Source organism: Phycodurus eques, chromosome 16, assembly GCF_024500275.1.
Source record: "Phycodurus eques isolate BA_2022a chromosome 16, UOR_Pequ_1.1, whole genome shotgun sequence".
Classification (NCBI taxonomy): Eukaryota; Metazoa; Chordata; class Actinopteri; order Syngnathiformes; family Syngnathidae; genus Phycodurus; species Phycodurus eques.
In genome coordinates this window covers 15,237,488-15,259,270 of record NC_084540.1, presented here as the reverse complement: position 1 = coordinate 15,259,270, position 21,783 = coordinate 15,237,488, and the positions used below count along the sequence as shown (strand labels likewise).

At 41.1% G+C, this 21,783-nt stretch overlaps 3 protein-coding genes across 3 annotated transcripts; all 3 read right to left on the bottom strand.

Annotated features, from left to right (window-relative positions):
* Positions 1 to 227: 227 nt before the first annotated feature.
* Positions 228 to 2,900, bottom strand: ndufa4a (NDUFA4 mitochondrial complex associated a). The gene is made up of 4 exons (XM_061700362.1): positions 2,712 to 2,900; positions 1,909 to 1,997; positions 1,113 to 1,173; positions 228 to 466 (listed from the first exon to the last, which is right to left on the bottom strand). The coding sequence occupies exons 1-4, from the start codon at positions 2,751 to 2,753 to the stop codon at positions 410 to 412; spliced, it is 249 nt and encodes an 82-aa protein (XP_061556346.1). The 5' UTR covers positions 2,754 to 2,900; the 3' UTR covers positions 228 to 409.
* Positions 2,901 to 3,500: 600 nt separating this feature from the next.
* Positions 3,501 to 9,958, bottom strand: slc35b1 (solute carrier family 35 member B1). Its single transcript, XM_061700491.1, has 9 exons — positions 9,561 to 9,958; positions 8,971 to 9,074; positions 7,821 to 7,951; positions 7,703 to 7,733; positions 6,960 to 7,120; positions 5,512 to 5,638; positions 5,003 to 5,109; positions 4,773 to 4,926; positions 3,501 to 3,837 (listed from the first exon to the last, which is right to left on the bottom strand). Exons 1-9 carry the CDS (start codon positions 9,683 to 9,685, stop codon positions 3,785 to 3,787), a joined length of 993 nt encoding a protein of 330 aa, XP_061556475.1. The 5' UTR covers positions 9,686 to 9,958; the 3' UTR covers positions 3,501 to 3,784.
* A 1,369-nt stretch (positions 9,959 to 11,327) lies between these two features.
* On the bottom strand, positions 11,328 to 20,721 carry fam117aa (family with sequence similarity 117 member Aa). Its single transcript, XM_061701012.1, has 8 exons — positions 20,619 to 20,721; positions 18,865 to 19,040; positions 14,922 to 15,017; positions 14,731 to 14,847; positions 13,357 to 13,473; positions 13,066 to 13,273; positions 12,798 to 12,990; positions 11,328 to 12,038 (listed from the first exon to the last, which is right to left on the bottom strand). The coding sequence occupies exons 1-8, from the start codon at positions 20,719 to 20,721 to the stop codon at positions 11,822 to 11,824; spliced, it is 1,227 nt and encodes a 408-aa protein (XP_061556996.1). The 3' UTR covers positions 11,328 to 11,821.
* Positions 20,722 to 21,783: the final 1,062 nt, after the last annotated feature.

Here is a 21,783-nt window from a genome sequence, read left to right as displayed (position 1 = left end):
ATAAAAATAAAACATCTTTGCTAGCTTGCTTGGTGATGCAATTTTCCTAGAGGGCTCTCCCTGTGGATTTATGACCTAATTCGACTGATAAGCTTCTGGATGGCGGCCAAATGAAGTGAACACGATGAAGGTGAAATGAGGTGAAGTGATGATGAAACCCAGTAAATAAAAAGCAAGCATGAGTGCACAAGGACAGAGGAAAAATAATCCCAATAAAAAGAAACAGATTATTTTCTCTTGTGAGGAGAAGAAAAGACCCCTTTCACTTTATTGTCACGCACCCAAAACTGAAGACGAGAGGTGTTTCAAATAAAAGGGTATGCAATGAGGAAGCTTAAATATGAACGTGGCATCACAACAAGACCAATCAGTGTGCTTGTGCATTTTGGTCCAGCAGACAAGAGACGCTTTAGAAGTCGGGCCCTTGCTTCTTCAGTTTGCTGTAGTCCGTGTTCACTGCGAAGAACTGGAGAGCACAACGGAGAAGAAAGGTGGCTCAACAGCTCTCAACCTGCTCCCTCCCTCACATGTGTTACAATTGCAAATGGTGAAGGCAGCAGTGTTTACTGCAAAGTAGTTCAAAGAGAAGTTTAAAACTCTTAGAGCTGTAGCAAAAGAGCCATTGGTTTCCTGCTCCATGCCGCTCCACATGATTTTTTGCGAATGGGTTTAATATTTTGTCTTGTTTTGATGACAAAAACATGTTTGTTGTATTTTAGAATGTGTAGCAAAAAGACGGGTTAAATATGTTGTCTTGTTTTGATGACAAAAACATGTTTGTTGTATTTTAGAATGTTTAGCAAAAAGACATAGCCCAAGTACAGGGTACCGTCACATTGATATTTGAGTAACAAAATTTGACAAAACCATCGAGTTAAAAAACCAATGAAAATGATCACACTGAATCGTACTTTTAAATACACCAATGCCAACTTTAGCAGATTAATAAACTTCAACACAAAAAAAAGTTAACATGCAAGATGTTCTTTTAATGGCCTTAATTTTGGACATTTTCATTTACTTATACTTTATAAAACCCAAGCCCCTCCGTCAAGAATACATGATGTGATATTAAAACCGATGCTTACAATATAATTCCTTTTCAAACCTACCTTGTACTGATCAGTCGGGGCCATCTTGTTCCAGGGCTCGGGGTTGTTCTTGCGATCCCAGCTGCCCAAAAAAAAAACTCATTAAAAATTATTGCACAACTATTGGTACACCTTTTCAAAACACAGTTACAAGGTGCTACACAGTAAAAAGAGTCAATGAAAAAAAAACTACTGAGAAGTTTATAGAAACAAATGACAAAAAAATACAATACAATGCAATGAAATATAATAAAACCACTGAGATATGAAAACAGTTTTAAACTTTGCCTTTTAAAACTTTTATTAACTGCACAGACCATGTTTTAAGTAACATTTAACATTCCTGTCTCGCAAGTGCAAAAACACTAAAATAAAATTCTGATTAATTAAAGCTAATGGAGAAGGAACACAAATGTGTTTGGAAAAAATATATATATATATATGAAATTGGGGTACTTGTAAATCCAATCCATATATATTTCTTCAGCAGCTAGTCATTACCAGCTGATCAGCTGTTAACTTTCACCACTTCACCAAGTTGGACCTTTCTTTGCATCATCTTGAGAAGTTTCACACCCGTTCTCCAAACCAAAAAGGAGCATCGCTTGTTTGTGTGTTTGCCTGTCTGACCACTACTGGAACTTTCCATCACACTGCTATTCGCTGTCAAACCGGCTGGCAAGCCACTGGTGCCCAACGCCAAGCTACTCTACTCCTTATATACGCAACATTTTAATTACCCTCCTGGGTTAATTTTAAGGGTCCCTTGAAATTGGCTATATAAAACTAAGTAGCAGAAGTAGAAAATATTATATACCAGACATCCGGGTTCCTCAGGCCCAGGCGAGCAAGGTACATCAATGACATGACTGTGCCGCCACCGATGAAGAAGAAGAGTGGAATCAGCTACAAGGAGCAAGACAGAAGCATAAGACTGTGTGATTGACACCTGACAAGTTATTCACAAACATGACCACGGACACCGAAAGCAGGAAAATAATCACTTTAATGTTATTCATGTGTGTGTGTGTGTGTGTGTGTGTATATATATATATATATATATATATATATATTTATTTTTATTTTTTTTTCATTCAAAGTATTATTATGTAGAATGATTTTTACGTATTATGTATAAATATTTTAGTATCAGTTTTATTGATTTTATTTAATTTCCCTCACGGGATGAATGTATAAATAAATCTATTTAATTTTAACAGTAACAACAAGTTATTCCATTGAGCAGTTTGCGCTTAATGTACCGAAATGGCATAATTGTTGCCTTTAAAGACATACACTTGCTAAGCAGCAGCTGCTGTTTACGACCTACTAACGAGCACCTACTTGGCTGTCTTATCAGCGTGTACGCAGTCTATGACCCGATTTGACTCCAAAGCATCCCCAGACACACGTTTAATTACGTCAAAAGTGTCATTAAGTCTAAACATGTTACGGAATGACAGCAGAAAGTGTGTTCATTTCCGTTTGGCGAAAGGTTTGTCGAAGTTCGGCGCTTGCGACAGCTAGCGTTGCTAAGCTAAGCACGAAAATGCACAGAATTCCGAAGCAAACATTGCGCCACCGCTGTGTTTTCCTCGGAAAAAACGAGAGTTTACTCACGGCCGGGTGGTTCCTAAGTTGCTTGCGGACTGTAGCCAACATCCTGACAGGTAGTAGCGTGTGCTTTCTCCCAATTTGTACACAAATAAAAGGATTAAAGGAAGTCTGGCCAAAAACTGCGCTATTTAATCCGCCAATTTGAGGCGAAGAAAACCAGACAGCACTGAAATAGGACGTCAAGGAGGCTGCCTGACAAAAAGCAGCTAAAACGCAAGATTGTTTATTGTTATTCGACCATGTTTTGTATATGCTTCCAATTAATACGGCTAAAATGCATACTTTTTGAAGCCTTCAATTAGCGTGATTTATGATTTCATTATTAAATTGATATTTAGATCTGGCAAAACTACAATGGCCATAAGGTTGCCACTATAAATGATTTCTCCCCTTAAATTATAACGATGGGTTTCTTGTACTTTTAATGTTAAGGCGTCACGACCACACATAACTAACAATAAATATCTAAGTGACGTTTTAAATCGTAGTCTCTTAAAATCGTAAGTAGTATGTCAATGATGGAACAATCGTTGGTTGAGTGGCCACAGGAATAACAGCTGTACGTGTAAAGTGGCAGCAGGAGTCGCTGTTTAGCACATTTGGAGTGGAACAATTTACCACAGAGTGACCACAAAAGATCCTCATAACACTAAAGAAAGATGGATTTAAGTCATTACATGTTCCAAACAGTTCTTGGTGGTCGGTGTGTTCATTGTACACTGTCACAATTTGAATGCTTGAATTAAAACGTGAGGAGGAAAGGTGACAATTTCCCTTTAATGCAAGTGATTGATAACCTGTAGAAAATTAAAAAAAGAAAGGAAAAAAAAAAACAAAAGACAAGTTTTATAAATGACAAGACACTTGGCTAATTATTGGCCAAGAACGTGATACTGGCAGATTTTGCAAGCAATGTGATGAGACTTTTTGGTAAATTCATCACTGAGATGCTGAAATTGTTTGTCCTTGATGAATGTGTTAATACTCAGAAGTTTGTTTTATTTAAAAATCAGGTCATAAATGTTTCAGCCTGTATGACAAGTAATCTTCTGGCTTATGGATTGTGTCCGGGTGGTTTAATGTGTTGTCTTCTTGGGTCCTTTGCCAAATTTAGCGTCCAATCCGAGGCCTGAAAGGTCAACAACAGAGGCGTGATGAAGGAGCTCAGTAATTGTCACAGAAACACAGTGGTACCTAAACTTACGAGTGACCCAGCTCACGAGTTTTTCGAGGTAACGAGCCGTTCCTCAGCAAAAATATTACGAGCAGTAATTTCAGTTAAAACCACTTGACGGCAGCAGTGAACGTCACCACAATAAAAAAGAGAAGTGTGCTTGCCTCGAGCTGTTTATTGCCACTCCCAGTTGAAGTTTACAGTAAAACTAAACATAAAACAAAGATATCTACATGTTGTTTATTGAATCAACCATGTAACTTTGGCTGACAAACGTCCACTATCTTAATGCTAATACATCATGCAAAACCCCATAGACAGGCTAACGAAACTAGCATCTATGTTGCAGCAGTAAACTATTAAACAACGGATTTTGTAACAAACGATGCCGCTACACATACAAACAGATAATTTAACAATACCCACAAGGTTATATTCTTTATTCTCTGCAAAAAAAAACAAATAATATTGCTGGAGCTTATTCTTCTTCGGGTTTCATCATCAAACCTGTGTATTAGATATATGTATTTATTATACTGCTCCCTAATGGCCAAGGCAGGCACACCAGAAATCAGAGCACAATGTCCGTTGAATTAAATCTTGAAACAAAAAAGATGAAACTATTTAATTAGTTACAGCTTATTTAAATATGTTGATGCTGTATGTTTTTATACAGTATAATACTCTAGAATCCCATCTTTCTTACTGAAAACACTTTAGAAAAATGTTTGTTGGTGATTTTGGAGAAATTAATGGTATTTCTATTCATTTCAATGGGGAAAGACGATTTGAGAAAATGGAGATTTGAATTACGAGCGAGGCCATGAACAAATTAAACTTGCAAGTCAAGGTACCACTGTAAATCCAACTAAATTGCCAATGTCTCTCACCAAGGAACACAAGGACGGTGCCCAACCACTGCATGTTGCTCATTTGGTTCCCAAAGAGAAGGACGGAGCCCAGGATGGTGAAGAACTTCCTGGTGGTGGTAACGATGGAGCAGGTCAGGGGTCCAAAGTAAACCACCGTCATGAAGATGAACGTCTGGCGTCAAACAGGAAACCATGTCCATTTTGAATAGGCGCGGATCGCATTTAATCAACTTTTAAGGTTGGCTCACCTGGCCCAACGCGCTGGTCAATCCAAAGAGGAGGATGTTGTACAAGATGCTCGGGTAGCGTTCGGTAAAGCTCAGGAACTCCCACACCTCACCGGTCCACAGCACAGCTGCACACAACATACACATACTGAATTTAAAACTTTTTTCTCTTCACCAGCTCTAGCTTGAGACTGTAAGGAGGACCAAAGATAACTAAATGCTCCTTTCAGATAGGTTTGAATAAAAATAATATCAATCTTCATATATTATCAAGAAGAGCCTCAAATATAGCTTGGAGATGCAAGTGCAACTGATGTGCTGGCAGGATAAGTGGTGTGACCATGGCGCCACCAAGTGGTAGGTTGAAAAGTGACATATAGTAGGATGGATGGTTGAAAAGACATTTTAAGGACATTTGGAACAAAATCAAAGGTATGATTTCAGACTATCCCTGAAGGAAACACCTGACTTAATTGTATATGCCAATATAAATTTTGCTGTTTGTTTGTAATATTGCAAATGTGACTCACTCAGTCCCAGGAGCACAGTGGACCACAGGTTTATGTTGAGCATCATGTGATTGGCGCTGGTTTGAAAGCGAGACCTCATGTGGTCCTGGGCCACGCCCGTCAAGCCGTCCAGCGTCAGAGACACTAGCTACAAAAACAAAATAGTTACAATAATAAATGTTTAACCCTCAGGCCCTTGTTCGATTTTACTACCCTTTCATCTTATTCGTGGGCATTTTTGTCCATGTATAGACACAGTCTGCAATTTTAAAGATGTTCCAAATGTTTTTGGCTACATTTGCTATATAAAGTGTTTAACGAACATCAGTTATTGTAATTAGTCTAATAATATCCATCCATTTTAAAAACATTTAACCATTCAAATTCCAGTTTGATTTCACAATGTACAGGTTGGAAAACAATCTGAAAAACAAAATTCTTAAACAGTATATTCTCAGTACAACTGTTTTTTTGTTTGTCTTTTGGTGGATTGCTAAGAGTACAGTATTTCGACAGCTGTCAGAGGGAGCTTCCATTCTTAAATTAAAATATAATTCTTCTCCAAGGTGAGCAGAGGGTATCTCCACTTCTTAAAATCTAAATTGTAATTCATTCTCTCCATTGGAGTGCTGTAATCCAGTAAGCATCTCTTTCGGAAACTCATAATAGTACATGGTTTACCCCAAAGTCCAAAACTTAATTAATGATGTAATCAGGCAGAATCGATACAAAACTTAAAAATGCAAGGGTTCAGTCTGAAATAAACATAATTTACACAAATTTTATGATTTAATTCAGTAAATAAGGAATTATAAAATCTAGTTCATGAATTTCTATAGGCCAAAAGAGATTGATAGTCCAATTTGATATAAACAGTTTATTATTGATTGATAGTCCAATTTGATGTAAACAGTTTATTATTGATATATTTAAAGAGCTGAAGTTGGAAATAAGAAAACCAGACAAAAATTTCATTTCATTTGCATTAACACAGCTAATATGGTTAATAAAGAAAAAACAACAGGGCAAGGTGGACACAAATGACCAGCAGAGCTCAGAGGTTTTCATTTTTTTCTTTTCCTCCTTTATTGGTGTAAATACTCACTAAGGCGGCACGGTGGCCGACTGGTTAGAACGTCAGCCTCACAGTTCTGAGGTGCGGGGTTCAATCCCCGGCATGTTCTCCCCGTGCCTGCGTGGGTTTTCTCCGGACACCCCGGTTTCCTCCCACATCCCAAAAACATGCATGAATTGGAGACTCTAAATTGCCCATAGGTGTGAATGTGAGTGCGAATGGTTGTTTGTTTGTTTGTTTGTATGTATGTATGTATGTGCCCTGCGATTGGCTGGCAACCAGTTCAGGGTGTACCCCGGCTCCTGCCCGATGATAGCTGGGATAGGCTCCAGCACGCCCGCGACCCTAGTGAGGAGAAGCGGCTCAGAAAAGGGATGGATGGGTGGATACTCACTAAGAGGATCTCCCCGAAGCCGAAGACGTGGTCGTCCGCCACTGTCGAGCCCTTGTTGGGCTTGTACAGAAAGAGCGCCACGCCACTCACGATCAGAAGCACACACAAGTACTTGGCCATCGGGTAGCGCTTCTTCAGGATGGTCACCCCCAGGATCATCACTGCAGTGATAACATCAATTTGATGGAATGACTTTTTGGCCAGGAAAAACTCCAGGCAGAGATGGACTGACAGCTGAACAGTTGCACACGAGCGGAATTGCACACACAGCATGTAGACTAACACGGACAAGTATGTTTATTTTGTGGGCAACAAAAAAAATAATACAAATAAAAGTTTCTAACTTGCTGCTATGCAGAATTCATAGGGCTCCATCACGAATCCCCCATATGCCACTGAAAAAAATAAATATCGATACCAGCAACAGGCATATGTTTCTGCCTTTCACCCAGACAGTGTGGGTTCAATTCCAGTTGTGGGTTCCCAAACCCAGATTAAAAAATAAATACAAATTTACGTTGTGTCAGAAGGGCATCAGATGTAAAAACTGTTCAAAACAATTCAGGTGACTGACTAACTTTGGCAACAACTGACGGGACCAGCTCAAATTCCCAACAACGTTTTTTGTTTTAAACGTGTTTGGCAGACCCACTTTTTTAACCCGTTGCTCGACAAATAGGGCCATGTGCAAAGTATGTGTCTAATTTTTAACTCTGAAGTTGTGGGAATGAAAATTCGCTCACCTGGGATTGGCTTGCAGGATTTTCCCAGCACCTAGAAAAAAGGTATTGTTTTCGGAACGATGATTAGTTTATCAACTATATTTCGTGGACATTAGCGTTAGAGGGACTTCTGACTGACCTGTGTGGGATAGTTGACATACTGTAGGGCAGAGTTACTGGACACCATGGCTCCCACGTAGGAGAGGGAACACAGGCCGTACAACCAGCTCCTGGTTAAATCTGGTTTGGGGCCCTCTAAAAACTGAATCACTGAGGAGGAAGAATACACATAGGAAGGGACGTGAAGTAAGCACACACTGATTCAAAGCGAGAATCTGGCATCTAAGTGTTTTACCGCCATGTACACTTGCTTCTCTAGATAGTGACACGCGCTGGCGCCACCCAGCTTGACATGACGTCGCTATGCTATGAGTGAAACGCACTTGACTATTTCCCAGGTACCATATGTCAAGGATATTTTCCACAGAAATATCACATAATGCTCATCTGAGATTATCATCACAGCCAGCTAGTGAACTGTAAAAGAAATAGGCTACGATTCTTAAAACAACATAAGTTTTTTTACCAAAGCTGTCAGAAGGGGGGCGACTTTAAAAAGCCCAAAAACTGACCAAGGCTAACAACGCGAGGCAATGGAGAGCCTGGGCGACAACATGGCGTCCATAAACCATGTGACGTGGATTTAACCTAAAACACTGCTGTTGAGTAAGTTCAAAGAGTGTCCAGACTTTGTTGCTAGGCGGAATTCAGAGGGCTAAATCACAATTTCTCATTGGCCAATGAAACAAATTACATGCCAGTCATTCCAACAATTTTTGGAACTTGTTGCTCGGCAGAATTCGTAGGGGCGCAATCATGACTGCGCCATATGTCAATGGGGAACAAATGACATGCCAGTCAATTTACATTTCGAAGTTGTTGCAAGGCAGAATTCATAGTGCCACAAACATGAATACTTCATATGTCAATGAAAACCAACGCACGCATTTTTCTAACTTGCTGCTAGGCAGAATTCATAGGGCATCAATCACAATTGTGCCTTTGGCCAAGGAAAAACAGGTTTTTTTTACATGTTGCAGTATGACATGAAATTCAAGAATGTTAAACTGTGACTTAAAACATTGCCTATACACATCAATAAAGGTTTTATGATGGCGACTGTTTAATTATTTCAATTTTCAATATTTCCTATGTGGGTAAATGGTCTTGAAATTCAAACCAGCATCTCACATGAGACTACGTCGGACCTTGAAGGTCGAAATACTTACATATCCTGGCAAAGAGAGCGTTGATGATGCACTGGATGAACACCAACGTCCTGGCGAATCGAAACTTCTCCTTTTGGTCGCCAGGGCCATAATCTCCTCTTGTGCTGGGGTGTAAAATTGAATTTAAAAAGTTATAGACTTCATCTGGTGGTGAGGCCCTGATGCATTTGGAATACAACCCATTTATTGTTAGACAAACACTGTGTGCGTGAGGTCGTCGTCATGTTGTAGAAACCAGATATGATCCCTGCACCCTCCCCATGCCAATCGGGCACCAGCATTCCATCGGTGTCGTGGCCCACTTCTATGTCATACAGTAATAAACACCATCTTATCTATCGTACAGGCCACAAATTGAAGTATTAGCTCCATTAATGATCAAAAACTAGAATAAACTGAATTAAAGTGCATTACATTGTGATATTTGAATACAATTCCGACTTTAGGACACCATATGTCAGTTTACGACGATTCAGGAAGGTTATAATTAATAACTACAAACATTATTAGTCCTGTGAGGGGAAATTAAGCTGCATAGTAAAGTCACCAGGTGTCATCGAAACCCAACAAGAAGAGTCCTGCTCACGTACATGGTTTCTTGTAGAATTCCGTAATAAAAATAACACACGAAGACACCCAGGAAACAGACGATGAAGCGTAGCCGCATGTTGTCCCACAGCGACGCGCCCCTGGCGGATCCTTTGCTCGTACCCATGCCGTCCGCCACCAGTCTGGGTATGGAAACCGACACCCCCGCGCTCCCGGTGCCCCCGACACCGACGTCCCGCTCCACTATAGCCGCGGTCCCAAGCCGGAGTAGGTGCTCAGTTTGTTATTTCTTCAATCTTGTACGGCGGGTGTCATTGTTGTTTATTTATAGTTTTGCATTCACGATGTCTAAATATCTATAGATGCACTGTGGAGGAATGTTGTTGTGATGAGGTAATTATAGGTTTCATTAAATTGCGTCGGGAAACACTGCTGTTGTGAAAGGGCCTCAAAAGATGGTTGTCCGCAGTTCCGCCTGAATTTAAAGATTTAACTTTATTGTTCTACTCCAGTATGTGAGCTAAATTTGTCTTAATTTGCGTCAAAAAAACCCAATACGACAACTTTTTTATTGGTGTTAGCTATATTTTATCCCTAACCACACATTTTACCACGGCAATGTGAAAGGCAGCTATTCTGAAAAATAAAACTCTGGTCCTTTTCTTAAAACCGTCGCGTGCCTCTTTGACGTCGCAGTATGTGGTTAAAGCGCATTGGTCCATAAACTAAAGCCATTATTCTCTTTGGCCAGTGACAGAGCGGCTCTAGTAGAAAAGGGCGGGACCTAGGTTTAAAAACCGCAAATCCACGTGTCGAACGAAAATAAATTGGATAAATACGAAATTGGATTTTAAGAATGCATTTCATGCAACCAGGCCAAATATATTTAATTTCACTCATTTATTTGTCATGTAAACAATGAAAACAAAGCGTTTTCCCCAAGTTAGTCACTGTTTAAGCTATATACTGTACAGTTGTGCCATAAGTGTACATACTGTAATATGGCAAGCCTTCTTAACAGGCTTACGATCGGCTATCCAGCATTAACATTATAGATATCAACAACGTCATGAATTTACAAAATTTTCATTCACTAGATCTGTAACCGAATTATGACAAGTCGAAACTGAATTCGATATCTGAAACTGTATTGTAGATATCTATAACTCTAGTTTTAGATAGCTACAGTTTGATTTTGAGTAGTCATAATTCCAGTTACAGATATCGACATATTGATTGCGCCTAGTCAAAACCTGATTTAAGATACCTGAAAAGAGGCATCTTGAATTCAGGTGAATTAGCAAGAACGTGGACTGCAATTATGACTAGTCAGAATCAAATTGTAGATATCGCAAACTGGAGTTAGAGATATATACAATCCCGTCACAGATATCCGCAATTACTGATAGCAGATAGTAGCTCTTGTATGTATATGCACTCTTTTATAGCTCATGGGACTAAAGAGACTGAAGTGCATTAGCGACAGTGCCATCCTGAACCACATACGGGGGCATTACAATACCCTGGCAGTTTTTATCAAATTTATGTAAATTTTGGGGAAATATGACTGATGAATGACCATCTCCCTATTTTCTTTATTGCTATGTTTTGCTTAATGATTGCGCTGTTCTGAAATATCTCCGTTTAATTTGAATCCCATTAAAAAAATAATCATAATAATGTTTTGCCTCATCGCTCATGTTTTCTTTAAATAATGGTACGTACACTTCTTACAAATTCTGCCAGGTATGTAAACATGAGCACAACTTTACAATAAAGCTCAGTCAGACAAAATGATCAAGCTTTGCCACATCACTGAGAATAAAATGGAAAGCTTTCTTGTCACTTTATAGATGTACAGTATACAATCAACAGAAGCACGGGCATAGTTCGTAGTTTGAATGAAAACCAAACTGTACATAAATTCAATTTATGTGTTGCTTTTCTAATGTTTTGATGAGAAAGAAGCCCCCTATAGGCCATTAAAGCTAATAAAATCCTTCCTGTTTATAATGGTGGTCACAGTATAAACATAAAAATGAGTTGATTTCTCCTGCTTGATGCAAATAGAAACACAGGACTTTTAAGAAAGCTACAAAAACTATATACTTTAAATCTCCTTAGTAAGAAATTTGTAGAAAAGTAGCCATTCAAAAATCAATGGGTCGGATCACAATACAGTAACAAAGCCACAAAACATTTGGGTAGTCATTCACAAGTCCGTGGTCAAGGCTACAGTGACGAGGCAGCAAACCCCTAAGTAGACTCAGAGTGGTTTAGTCCACCAAGGTGGTCTTCATCCTCACTGCATGCCCAGCTGCCTGGTGGGAGACGCCTGGCCCGGGCATCCGGTGACAGGGGAGACGGACAGGCCGCGGAAGAGCAGGTCCATGGAGGGCAGGAGGGGCTTGAGGAGGCTGACGGGGCAGAAAGCAGAGCCTCCGTGCGGGGTGAAGTTCACCTTGTTGAGGTCGGGGCAGGACGGCTGGAGGCGGGGGGCCTCGTCCAGGCAGGCGGACCTGCGGACAAGGAAATTTGAATGTCAAAGCACACCATTTTTCAAATGTCATTTGGAAACATTGTAATATCAAAATGCACAATTTTCCACTGTTTGAAAACATTTGAATGTCAAACTGCACATTTTCCACAGTTCTTAAACATTTGAACATGAAACCAGACATTTCATCCACAGTTCTTTGATACATTACTATCAAATTGCATAATTTCTCCACGGTTCTTAACCGTCTTAATATTACACCACACATTTTCCCACTGTTCGTGAAGAACGTGACACTGGAGATTTTTTTCCACTGTTCTCAGATATTTCAACACAAACTGCACATCCACTGTTCTTAAACATTTAAATTTGAAACCTCACAAATGGTCCACAGTTCTTAGAGAGTTTTAGGTGAAACTGCACAATTTCTCCAATGTTCTTAGACATAATGCAAAGTGGACAATATCTCCACTTTTCTCAACCCTTTGAATGTCAAACCGCACATTTTTCCACTGTTCATACATTTAAACATCAACCTCCGTATTTGTCCACAGTTCCTAGGAATTTGAATGAGAAACCTTAATAAGTTGTCTACTGTTCTTAAACATTCGAATTTCCATCATCATCATTTTCCACTCTTTGTTAACATTTGAATGTAAAAATATTTTTCCACTTTTTTCAGCTATTTTATGGTGAAACCATACAATGTTCTTAGACCTTTTAATGTCAAACCCCACATTTTTCAGGAGTCTATATAATACAGATTGAAGAGGGAACTCACATTGTGTCCTGGCACATTGGAAGCGGCTCGCAGCCTTCTGGCGGCTGCCGCTGGAAGGAGAAGGTTTGGCCGGGACATGGCGGCAGCAGCGGCGAGGGGGAGGATGAGTACGGTGGCAGCCCTGGAGGATCCGCTCCACATGAAGAGAAAAGCGTGGAAGGAGACCGACCAAGGGCCTCACGAGTAGCAGACTCTGTTACACGGACACAAATACTGTGTAGTACCTCTGCAAAATATCAAGATGAATCCATGAAAGTGAGCATCTGACCTGGTGATTGGGGAGGGGAGAAGAGCGAAGGGTTCAAAGGACATGGTGAGGTGGACGGAGATAGCAGGGAAGGATCCAATGGACACGGCGACTGAGAAGGAGACAGCAAGGAAAGATCCAAGGGCCCCGGCGACGACTCGCTCTGGGAGCCGCTGCTGCACCTCTGGACCGGAGCGGGAGCCCTGTGTCCGTCCGGGATGTCCAAAAGCTGCAACATAAAAACGTGGTTTTTTTTTGTTACGCACTACTCCAAGAATCCCCATTTTCATCGCAACTGATCCCGGTCCCGACCTCATGCTGGTCGTCACGCTTCTCCGACACAAACACCTCCTCCAGCTCTAAGTTGAGGCCCTCGACGCTCCGCCGAAGCCGTGAAGCCAGTCTGCTCAGCGGCACCAGAGGTGGTGTCTGCAACAACAACCACCACCATTTTATACACCAGTTTTATGGTCATACACTCTCCAGATCAGTTTTTCAGCTTTTTGTGTACCTTAATGCTGTGCTTATACTATATAGTTATTATGATTTTTATATCATTATTTAGAATTTAATTTTAAAATATAAATATTAATAATATATAATTTAATTTATTTCATTTATTATATCCACCCATGCATCCATTTTCCGAGCCGCTTCTCTTCACTAGGGTCGCGGGCGTGCTGGAGCCTATCCCAGCTATCATCGGGCAGGAGGCGGGGTACACCCTGAACTGGTTGCCAGCCAATCGCAGGGCACATACAAACAAACAACCATTCACACTCACATACACACCTACGGGCAATTTAGAGTTGACAATTAACCTAACATGCATGTTTTTGGGATGTGGGAGGAAACCGGAGTGTCCGGAGAAAACCCATGCAGGCACGGGGAGAACATGCAAACTCCACACAGGCGGGGCCGGGGATTGAATCCCGGTTCTCAGAACTGTGAGGCAGATGCTCTAACCAGTCGGTCACCGTGCCGCCCATTTATTATATTTTGTTCTTTATCTAGTTTTAATATATTTTATTTCCAAAAAATGTATTTTTTAAAATATATACTTTACTATATACAGTATCCATCCATCCATCCATTTTCTGAGCCGCTTCTCTTCAGTAGGGTCGCGGGCGTGCTGGAGCCTATCCCAGCTGTCATCGGACAGAAGGCGGGTTACATCCTGAACTGGTTGCCAGCCAATCGCAGCTATATACAGTACTTTACTATAAATATTTTTTTATATATTTTATTTGTGTGTCTGGTTTTTTTCTGTTTTTCCAAAAGCAGAATTAACCATACCAGAGTATTCTCAACTCATTTAGTACTATGTCACAGATCTACAAACATTTGCATACAGAAACATGAAGTTCTATAATTCAAACCTTGGTTTTACACCAGAAGGTTCTATGTCCAAGGAAACAATCAGGACCGCCACCAGGGTCATCTGACATTCAGTCAAAATGGCGTAAGAGTGCATGTTGGTCAAAATGAGAAAGTAACGTTTTGTGAAACCAGTACTTCATATTAGACAGGGCTTTGGACTGAGTGCAAAAACAGTGAATGGAGGATATGTTATAAGTATATCTGGAAATAGGCAAATCGTGAATATGCAGGTGAACACTATATATGCTTGTTACTAAGTCTAGTTACTGTTCGTTTAAGAGCCAAAGATAGCGTCCGCAATCGTACCTGGGTGATGCCCGCCGCGTGGCCCGCCGTCAGCGGATGATGTGACAGTTCGTACCCTGCCGTGGTGGGAGCGGCGTGGCGAGATCGCTTCTGCAGCTGCTGCCTCAGCTTGGCCACCTGAGGTAGAAAGAGGAGCATGGTAATGATGATGATGATGATTATGATGATGATGACATTATAAAGATGCTTGCCTCCTTCAGGTGCTCAGCGCTGCCCCATGATGCAGAACGCTTGTGACCGCCGAAACTTCTTCTGGCCTGCGTCTCCTCCGCCCAACAAGATGGCGTCTGAACGCATGATGACAACATGGAAGACAAAAGACGAGAAAAAGCAAAAAATGTCAGAGGAACTAACTCGGTTTTTACTTTACAGCAGAAAAAAAGATTCCCGCTAAGGCGCAACAATCAGTCTGTTTGTCAGAAGAAGAAAAAAAGACTATTCCACTCCAGTGCTGTAGGTGGCAGTCAGTCTTTGACATTAAACAGTGTCTGGCAACTGCCACACAGAAGGCGTTCATTTTTATTTTGTTTGACTGACTGACTAAGTGCTAGACTGACTGACTGACTGACTAACTGACTGAATAACTAGAGGAACAGTCTCGCTGACTAATTGTCTAACTAATTAACTGACTAACTAGAAAACCCACTGACTGAATGACTGACTAACCAACTATCAAACTCATTGACCGACTAAGCGATTGACTGACTTAATAACCAAGTGAGTGACCAAGTAAGTAACGAAATAAATAAGTGTGATATTATCCAAAGCATGAAGACATTTCTCTGCATGGTTGCTCCAAGCCAATCATTTGCTTGTGCTTCCCCCCTGCTCCCCCCCCCCCCCCCCTCAAAAGAAGGAAGTGTTTTTGCCTCCAACTAGTCAACACATATGACAAACAAAACAGGTGTGTGCGCTCCACCTGGCAGGATGCACCTGCACAGAGGAACACTGATGGAACCACTCAACAGAACCACTTCCTCTCACGATACACTAGAGACATCACCGGCACGTCTAGGAATAGACACAACCACGCAACCATTGGCATTCGACACCTTACACACACAGTACCCTTTTCTTCACATGGATTCTCGTTCTTCTCACAGACGCTCTGCTGTCCATTCCTGACCCCCAAGTTCCGACTCTCCTGGTTCGGACCCCCCTGCCCAAGCCAGCGTCCCGCCCTCAAATAGTCGCCCTCACAATCAAACAAAAGAGAAAGAGGCTGTCGTCGTCCTCTGTGTCACGTCAACTGGCTAAATAAGTCGGACTGAGTCATGCCATGACTTTGGTGGATAAAGTTACAGCCGTCACCCCGACACCTCACACCCTCCGCCAGCAGGGGGATCATGGGACACGCAGTTATAAAAAGGCCTCCAAAATGGCACCGCCAGGCCACATCCATTAATTGAGTAATACTAGACTGTAGTACTTTTCCCCCCAAAGTTAACAGATTGGGTTGTATAAAGTGGACCTGGCAAGCCCCTTTTACACAGCCTGTTAAAGACCCTGTGAATTCGAAGAATGGTTTCTTAATACGTTATACATGTTTGAAGATAATTACATTAGTACTGAAATGTGGAGCTATAGCAGTAAACTCTTTTTCGCCATTTCAGTTTACGTGATATTTTGGGGGGGGGGGGGGGGGCGTGGCTAAAACGGCGCCCCTGTGAATCACTTCGGCTCGGCCATGAGTCACCCTTCCCCAACTATATTTTTCTAGGTTGAAGAAGTGGTATTCGATTGACAGTTGACAGCTGAGCATGGCGTGGTTACAGAGCATTTACGGGACAGCATTTGAGAGCGGAGAGAATGATTTAAGTCTAATTTTATATTTGGGGTGATTTTTTGTAATCATTTCAAATTTGGCAGGGTTGTTAACAACACTCTTCTCTGTGGTGTTTCAAATTTAGAAGACATGACTCTTCTTTATAAACAGCACCAACACAGAATGGGGCTACAAACTCCCAAGTCTGCAAATGTTCCGCCTTCGGAGGTAGGATAAGAAGCCCTCTTCATACTACCTATAAAAGCCTCCACTTTTACACCAGTTTCCATGTTGCCGTTCAGTATAAATGTCAGTGACGTAGAAAGCGGGCGACAAAATCCACCTGTAATGAAAACATGAACCTTTTCTACCTTTTTAGGATGTTTTCGACATGTTACCAAATGACGAGCATTAATTGACAAGCAGTCGAGTCCCACATAATGTTCAAATAATCAAGCCCAAAGATGCAGTTTCTAAAGAAGACGAGTGAAGGATGAAATCGGAGCAACAATAAGTTGTATGATGGGATGCCACGAGGCTGGGGGGTGAGAGGGCGGCAGACGCTGACTGGTGTGTGTGTGTGCGTGCATGAAGGGGGATGGGGTGTGCATATAATGAGGTCAGGAAGGGTCTACCGCTCCTCACAATGGAGGCTGAGGGGGTTCACTCGCCTTTAAACTGTGTCAGGAGCCCAGACAGCTTGAAGGAGCTTGACGAAGTTCCTGGGGTTCAGGCGGCGAGAGGGGGCGCGAGGGGAGTGTGGGATTTTGTGCACCATTTATTTTTTTGTGCACCATTTTGACGCATGCTTGAGTTTGAGACCAAAAAAAAAAAAAAAAAAAAATTTCCAGTTGATTGTTTGTGTATGCAGCAAACACCTGCAAGCCTAACATCACATAGGTTGTCTTGAGTGTCACAACAGAACATAACATGATGTTGTGACACTCAGGCTACATTCACAGTAAGTTTTTTTTTTTTCTTGGTAGCAATCGGAACGAATCTCTCGGACTAATTTGTCTTTGAAGAAACGTTCGAAATGACCAAATGATGCTACAATGGTTGTGTCAAACCAAAACAGCAGACTTCTTGTGGCTTTTTCGGTATGGCTTCTCGAGACATTTTTGCGTGTCTATTCATGACAGGCATGCCTACTACATTTCATGTGGCTAAGTGAAAATCGCTTCAGTGGCTGAATTTCCTAAATGTTTTCATGTTTTATGGCGAGTCAGAAATGGCAAAAATAAAATGGTCAGTTCAAACCAAAATGCCAGAACTTCTGTCTTTTCAGGCATGACTTCTTGAAACTTTTTTTGTGAATCTACTCATGATAGACATGACTACCAAATTTCAAGTTGCCTGAGTAAAACTGGCTTTAGTGGCTGAATTTTCAGAATTATTTCAGGTTTTATGGCGAGTCAGAAATTGACAAATTTAGCTTAAAATGTTTGCTTCAAACCAAAATGGCAGACTTGCTGTGTGTTTTCAGCATGACTTCTTGAGACTTTTTTATTGGTCTACTTCTGATAGACATGCCTACCCTATTTCAATTTGCTAAGTGAAACTAGCTTTAGGGGCGGAATGTTTTATGGCAAGTCGGAGATGGCCAAACTGACACTTAAATGTCTGCTTCAAACCAAAAGTTTAACTTCCTGTGTCTTTTGAAGCATGGTTTCTTGAGACTTTTTTGTGAGTCTACTTCAACATGCCTCCCAAACTTCAAGTTACCCATCTTTCTAGTACAAGTGGTTGAAACTTGGTAGCAATCAGAAAAAAATCTCTAGGATTCGTTTGTCTTTGAAGAACCCTTGGAAATGACCAAATGATGCTACAATGGTCGTTTAAAACCCGAATAGCAGACTTCCGGTGGCCTCTCCGTCACGGTTTCTTGAGACGTTTTTGTGAGTCTACTCATGATGGACATGCCTGCCAAATTTCATATGGCTAAGTGAAACTTGATTCAAGGGCTGAATTTTCAAACATTTGTCATGTTACGTTTTATGGCGCATCATCAAATTTCTCCGTCATGCTCGGGCAACGCGCAATGACGTAAACACAAATCCCTCGCAATTTAATGTTGTTCATCTGTCTAGTATGCATGCTTCAAAATTGGTAGCAGTCAGACAAAATCTCGAGGAGGAGTTTCTATTTGCAGGACCCATGGAAATGGGCACATCAGCCTACAAAGGCCGCCTCAAACCAAAATGGCAGACTTCCTGTGTCTTTTTAGGCATGGCTACTTGAGTCTTTTATGTGGGGTCTACTTATGACAAGATCTTTCTACCACATTTCATGCTGCTAAGTGAAACACACTTCGAGAGCTACATTTTCAATTTGTGAAAAAAAACAGCACTCATCTCAGTGATGCTCACCTGTGTGGCCTTGTCACTGACACAGGTCCCCGCCAGGCCCTCAGTGGGCTCTTTGGGCCACTGTCCCTGCAGGTATGGTGCGAGGATGGCATCCAAGGAGAGGGTCCGCCGCATGGTGGGCTTGGGCGGGCGGGCCAGGGTCCGTTCTGCTTTTTTTGGGGGGTGGGGGGGGGGGGGGGGGGTTGGAGACAAAAAAAAAGGCATGAAAGGAGGCTTTAGACTGAGTTATTTGCTAAATTGATCCCAGGCGTTGTGTGGTACACACACACACACACACAAACACATCTGTGAACACGGCAGACCTACAAGAAGAGTCACAAGTAAATCATCTAACAATATATTGGAAGAAAAACATGTAATATACTTTAGGATATCTATTATGGGTGGGGAGAGTAACTCACGATACAATATTTACCGATAGTATCATGATACAGCGATTGTGTGCTACATTGGAAGAACACCATATTTATTAGGGGTGGGAATAGTAGTATGATGTGATATCAAAGTATTTTGGGATATAGATTGTGCAATTACACTATAGTATATATTGGAACAAACATTTGTAACATACATCATGATATCTATTAGGGGAGAGAATTGCAGCTTAACTCCTGATCTTGTGATAATTTTCCAACGGTACTGCTAGTATTGCAGAACAGCAATTATGCAATCTATTGGAAGGAAAACAGGTTCCATAGATCAAAATATCTATTACGGGTGGAATCGCAGAGTAACTCATAATGTGATATTGCAATATTTTTCCATTCCTGACAATACCATGATACAGCAATTGCATTAGTTGATATTGCAAGACAACCGTTTTCTTGTTCAAACTTAACTCAGGATACGATATCAGTGTGATATTTTTCCAACATTACAGTTAGTATCGCGATACAGTGATTGTGCGATAATTGAAATATTGGAAGAAAACCGTGTACAATACCTGGCAATGTTTACAAATGTGTTGGAACCACATTGCAATATTTTTACAACAGTACAATACAATAGTATCATGATACAGCAATTGCACAATGTATTGAAAGAAACTATGACCAATACATAACGATATCAATTAGAGGTGGCCATCACAGCGTAACTCCAGATGTGATAATGCAATATGTTTCCAACGGTATCGATAATATCACGATACAGTTATTGTGAGATATAGCTGAAGAAAAACTATGGACGATAACATCATGATATCTAATAGGTGTGGGAATCGCAGAGCCACTCATTAAACAACGTTACCTCTTTATTTTTCCACTAATATCGATAGTATCGCGATACAGCAATTGCATGAGCGATTGTAATGAAACCATGGCAGTACTTCACAATCTCTATTCGGGGTAGGAATCGTCGGTCATTATAAGATAAGAAGCAATATTTTTACAATGATATCGATAGTACGATATAGCGATTGTGCGAAATATTGGAAGAAAACCATGGACAATACGTCATGATATCTATTGGGGTTGGGAATCGCAGTGTCATTCATGATGTGATATTGTGATCATTTTCCAACGATATCAATACTATTGCAATACAGCAATTATGTGATCTACTGGAAGAAAACCCCTAATATTGCTTAGTATCATTATTGATACACTTTTTCCAACAGGAGTTACTTTCTTTGTTGCATCAGAGTTGCACTTCATACACAACATTTTTTGATCCAAATTATAATCACATTAATGCATAATTTGGACCAAAGGAGGTTAAAGTGTATGTTCGCGTGTGCTGCTGTTGGTTTTTACCCGTCTTGAGCAGCAGCTGGTAGGGCACCGTAGCACGGAGGGGCAGCAGCGGCACGTTGGGATTGTTGCAGCCGCGAGGAGCTGCTCCACTTCGGCCCGCCATCCCTCACTCGCCCCGGCTGAAAGGAACTCACACACACGGACACGCGCACGCGCCTCTCTTCAGTTCACGCGCACCGATGCTCCCAAAGTCCCATGATGGCCGACTGTCATGTGTTTACGTCTTATGATGTGGGTTCTTCTGCTTGGTCTCAACAAAAGTGACAACATGCAAGTGGCGACTTAATGCAAAGGTTTTGGGTCGGCTGGCATCTGGTTGGTTGGTGCAAGACAAGCGAGCTCCTATTGGTCAGCACATCCATTTGTCATCTACACCCCCTAAAAAGCTTGAAGGTCCAACCCACTTTTTTCCCCCCTTCACGACTGTGTAGCCTTTTCGTGTAAGTCAACCTATGCAATTGATTGGGGGGGGGGGACTCGTTTGTGAAAAATATGTAAGTCAAATAAAACTAATTTGTAGTCATAAAATGACCGTAGACCTTCAAAAAGCAAGTCTGTCTAAATTTTGTGATTTCCCCCCCCATTTATGATTTAAAAAATACACTTTTGGAATCATTTCAAACAAGGCCCTACAAGTGTTTGCTGAAGTACTTTTCACTTATAAGACTTACCAGTAGTCCACTCGAGGCAGTTCAACTTACATGTTTTTTTAAATATTATTTTATTTACTGTGACTGACTGGCGATCACTCCAGAGCATAGTTTGCCTTTGGCCCAAAGTCAGATGGGCTAGGCTCCAGCTCCCGAGAACCTGAACAGGCTAAGAGTGGTACAGAAAATGGATGGATGGATGCATGGATGGATACATCTATATACTAAGACTTGGACTACAGAATTACTTTCAATATATCTTCGCCTCTGCTGCTGTGCAAAAAAAATAATTAAAAAAAATATAAACTAAAAAACAACAACAATGTATTTCACCAAATTCACACACATTCCGATTGTGTTAAATTAAACAAAATTGCAACTTTAAATAGTGTTGCCTCCAGAAAGTTAGGATTGAGGGTGAGCTGAAATACAATGTAATAATCTTCATTTGTATTAGTGTACCTAATGAAGTGGCCTATGAGGAGGGTTTTTACTCACGGCCACCAGATAGAGCC

Bases quoted from the DNA above. Each gene is read 5' to 3' on its own strand.
- fam117aa (XM_061701012.1), bottom strand. From the start codon at position 20,721: ATGGCGGGCCGAAGTGGAGCAGCTCCTCGCGGCTGCAACAATCCCAAC. The intron at 15,018-18,864 runs GTGAGCATCACT...TCATGCGTTCAG, and splicing joins TCAGTGACAAGGCCACACAG to ACGCCATCTTGTTGGGCGGA. The intron at 13,274-13,356 runs GTCGGGACCGGG...TTTATGTTGCAG, and splicing joins AGCGTGACGACCAGCATGAG to CTTTTGGACATCCCGGACGG.
- ndufa4a (XM_061700362.1), bottom strand. From the start codon at position 2,753: ATGTTGGCTACAGTCCGCAAGCAACTTAGGAACCACCCGGCC. The intron at 1,174-1,908 runs GTATATAATATT...TTTTTTGGGCAG, and splicing joins CTGAGGAACCCGGATGTCTG to CTGGGATCGCAAGAACAACC. The intron at 467-1,112 runs GTAGGTTTGAAA...TGTGCTCTCCAG, and splicing joins CCCCGACTGATCAGTACAAG to TTCTTCGCAGTGAACACGGA.
- slc35b1 (XM_061700491.1), bottom strand. From the start codon at position 9,685: ATGGGTACGAGCAAAGGATCCGCCAGGGGCGCGTCGCTGTGGGACAAC. The intron at 7,121-7,702 runs GTGAGCGAATTT...TTATCACTGCAG, and splicing joins ATCCTGCAAGCCAATCCCAG to TGATGATCCTGGGGGTGACC. The intron at 5,639-6,959 runs GTGAGTATCCAC...TTGTTTTTGTAG, and splicing joins GCTTCGGGGAGATCCTCTTA to CTAGTGTCTCTGACGCTGGA.